Source organism: Emiliania huxleyi (assembly GCF_000372725.1).
Source record: "Emiliania huxleyi CCMP1516 chromosome Unknown EMIHUscaffold_1578, whole genome shotgun sequence".
Lineage (NCBI taxonomy): Eukaryota > Haptophyta > Isochrysidales > Noelaerhabdaceae > Emiliania > Emiliania huxleyi.
The window spans coordinates 1-2,711 of record NW_005201006.1 but is presented as its reverse complement, the minus strand read 5'-3'; the positions used below and the strand labels follow the sequence as shown (position 1 = coordinate 2,711).

The 2,711-nt window shown below is 68.2% G+C and overlaps 1 protein-coding gene across 1 annotated transcript; it reads left to right on the top strand.

Annotated features, from left to right (window-relative positions):
- Positions 1-374: 374 nt before the first annotated feature.
- EMIHUDRAFT_253136 (hypothetical protein) lies at positions 375-2,630 on the top strand (the record flags this gene model as incomplete). Its single annotated transcript, XM_005785830.1, has 5 exons — positions 375-1,127; positions 1,405-1,761; positions 1,898-2,206; positions 2,299-2,347; positions 2,451-2,630. Coding segments are annotated over 5 exons (1,648 nt in total), but the record flags the coding sequence as incomplete, so codon positions are not given.
- Positions 2,631-2,711: the final 81 nt, after the last annotated feature.

The following is a 2,711-nucleotide window of genomic DNA, read 5'->3' as shown; positions in this document are numbered from 1 at the left end:
ATGTAGCGTGGTATCTGTGTGTAGGTGTGCATAAGAGCACAGAGTGCAGAGAATATCGTGCGAAAAAAAGAGAATAAACCCTGAGCCAGGACTTTGCGGAGATCAGCAGGAGGATGTACGTTGTACGAAGAGATTAGGAGCAAGCAGGGGGACCCCTCGACGCGAGGGACCAACTGGAAGACGGCTAGTGCTAGTCCCCCATCGGGAGGACGACCCCGGCTAGTCGCCGACCACACCCACAAAGAACCCTGCACAAAGATCGCAAGGGCGGGGACCGTTCCTGTTCCTTTTTACCCATCTCACAGTAGAGGGCGTCCTTTTATTCTAGTATGTGGGTTCATAGGACGCACGACACCGCCGCGACGAACACATACATGAGCACGCTTCCGCAATCCCCCGACACGATCGACGCGATCGCGGCGCTCTTCTCCACGCTGCTAAACATCACGCTAGTGCAGGTGCTTGGGTACGCGATGAAGCGAAGTCAGCGGCTATCGCAGACAGCGCTCGCCGGCATCGGCGCTTTCGCCGGCACCGTTGCCCTGCCGGCGCTCCTCCTGCGCGCTGTCGCGGCGCTCGACTTTGGGCAGGTCGACCTGTCGGTGTGCTGCTCGCTGCTTGCCGGCAAGCTGTGCCTGGTTGGGGCGAGTCTGGCGGTCTCGAGCCTGACCACGCTGAGCACTGCGCAGGCAGGCTCGCTGGAGCTCCGTGCGGGCGTGCTCGGCCTGCTGATGACCAACTCGGACGACCTCGGCCTCGGATTGCCGGTGCTCGGCGCGATCTTCCCTCCGCAGCTGGTCGGGATGTGCTTTGTGCTCAACTCAATCCAGCTGATGCTGCTCAACCCGCTCCTCTTCGTGCTGCTCGGCGTCGGGAAGGCGCGGCATGTGCCAGAGGGCCGCACGCCCCTCCCGACGGGCGAGGTGGTGCTGCACGTCCTCCACTCGCTCACAAAGAACGTCGTCCTGCTCTCCGTCGCCGCCGGACTTGTCTACAACTTGGCCATTGGTGGCGGAACCGGCGCCTCCCTTCCTCCGTCGCTCGACAGCCTCTGCCGCTTGCTGGGGCAAGCCTTCTCCCCCATCGTCCTCTTCCTCTCCGGCGCGAGCAACGTGGGCGCCTTCACGGTGCTCTCGCACCGCCACCGCCGCCCACAATCCCGACCCTAACCTAACCCCGACTCACGACTGCACCGGTGCTCGTCATCATCCCCAGGAGCTCTCGCACCTGCACTCCGCCGCGACGCCGCTCGTCGCCGTCCTCTGCAAGTCGCTGCTGCTCCCCGTCGTCGTCGCCGCCGGCGTCAACGCCTCCGGCTCCGCGCGCGAGACGGCCAACTTCGCCTTCACCTTCAACATCCTCCCCGCCGCCGGCTCGACGCTTGTCTTCGCCAGCCCGTACGAGCCAGACGCCGAGCTCTGTTCGCTGATGGGGGCGGGCCTCGCCCTCGGCAAGCTGGTGGGCTTCCCGCTGCTGCTCATCGCGGCGGCCGTCTTCAAGACGCCGCACGCCGAGCAGCTCCTCCAGGTCGAGGACGAGATAACGAGCCAGTGCCAGCGCGCGGGCCTCTGCCTCTGCACCCTCCTCCTCCTCTGGACCGGCTGGAGGCCCGCGTGGAGGCACGAGCCGCTCGACAACGTGCTAACGGTGGTCGTCCTCAAGCTCGCCCAGCTTGCGGTGAGCGTGCATGCGCCCTCCACCCCCGACCGCCGCCCCAATCTCGAGTGCACCCTCTTCTTCTCCGGCGCCGCCTTCTTTCGGGTGGGGGCGACGGGCACGTCCAGGACACGTCCAGGACATGTCCGAGACGCGTCCCGTAGGCGCCGCCTTCTTCCGGTGGGCGACGGACGCATCCATCGTCGCCGCCGCGGCGAGCGCCCGCCTCACCGCCTGCGAGGGCCTCAAGCGCGCCTCGCTGCACAAGACGCGCGGGGCGCTGCCGCACCTCCCGCTGCTGCACCGCGTGGGCGATGCCTTCCGCACGCCGCTGCTCCAGGAGCGAGGTGCGCACCACTTCGCCCCGACGAGCGGCGCGGTGTGGCTCGGCCGGCTCCTCCTCATCACCTCGGTCGGGCTCGTCCTCACCGCGCCGTGGGCGATCGCCGACGCCCTCGCGCCCGACGCGGCGATCCGGCCGGGCTGCCACCCCGGCTGGCCTCTCTGGCTCCCCGCCTTCGGCTCGTCGCAGATGGTTGCCTATGCGGTGGTGAGCGCCGTCGCGGCGGCCGCTGCTCCTCCGCCTCCTCTCCTCCCCGAGGCACCCCTCTCCCTGAAGCTTCCCGGAAGGCGTCCTCATAGGCGACGCTGCTGCTCGGCTTCACCGGCGCGCACCGCCACACAGCCACCCGTCCTTTCCGCCGCCGAGGGCCCCCGCGCTTCCACCCCAGCGAGAGTGGCGCCTTACCTACGGGGGGCTGGCCCCTGCGTCTTAGCAACCGGTGGCCCTACAGGCGTCATCATGGTCAACGCCTCGCGGACCAAGGAGGTGATGGACGGCAAGCTGGCGTGGCGGCTGCTGCCGATGCGGAGGATGCACTCGCACCAGCTCCGGCTGCAGTGCCTCCTCTTCCTCTGCGCGACGCGCATGGCCCTCGACGCCGCCATCTGCCTCCTCACGGCTCGGCACGGCGGTGCGCGCCCTCGCCCGGCCCTCAACCCCCCTGGCCCTCCCCCTCGAGGAATAGAGCGCTGCACGCGAACCCCCCCCCCCC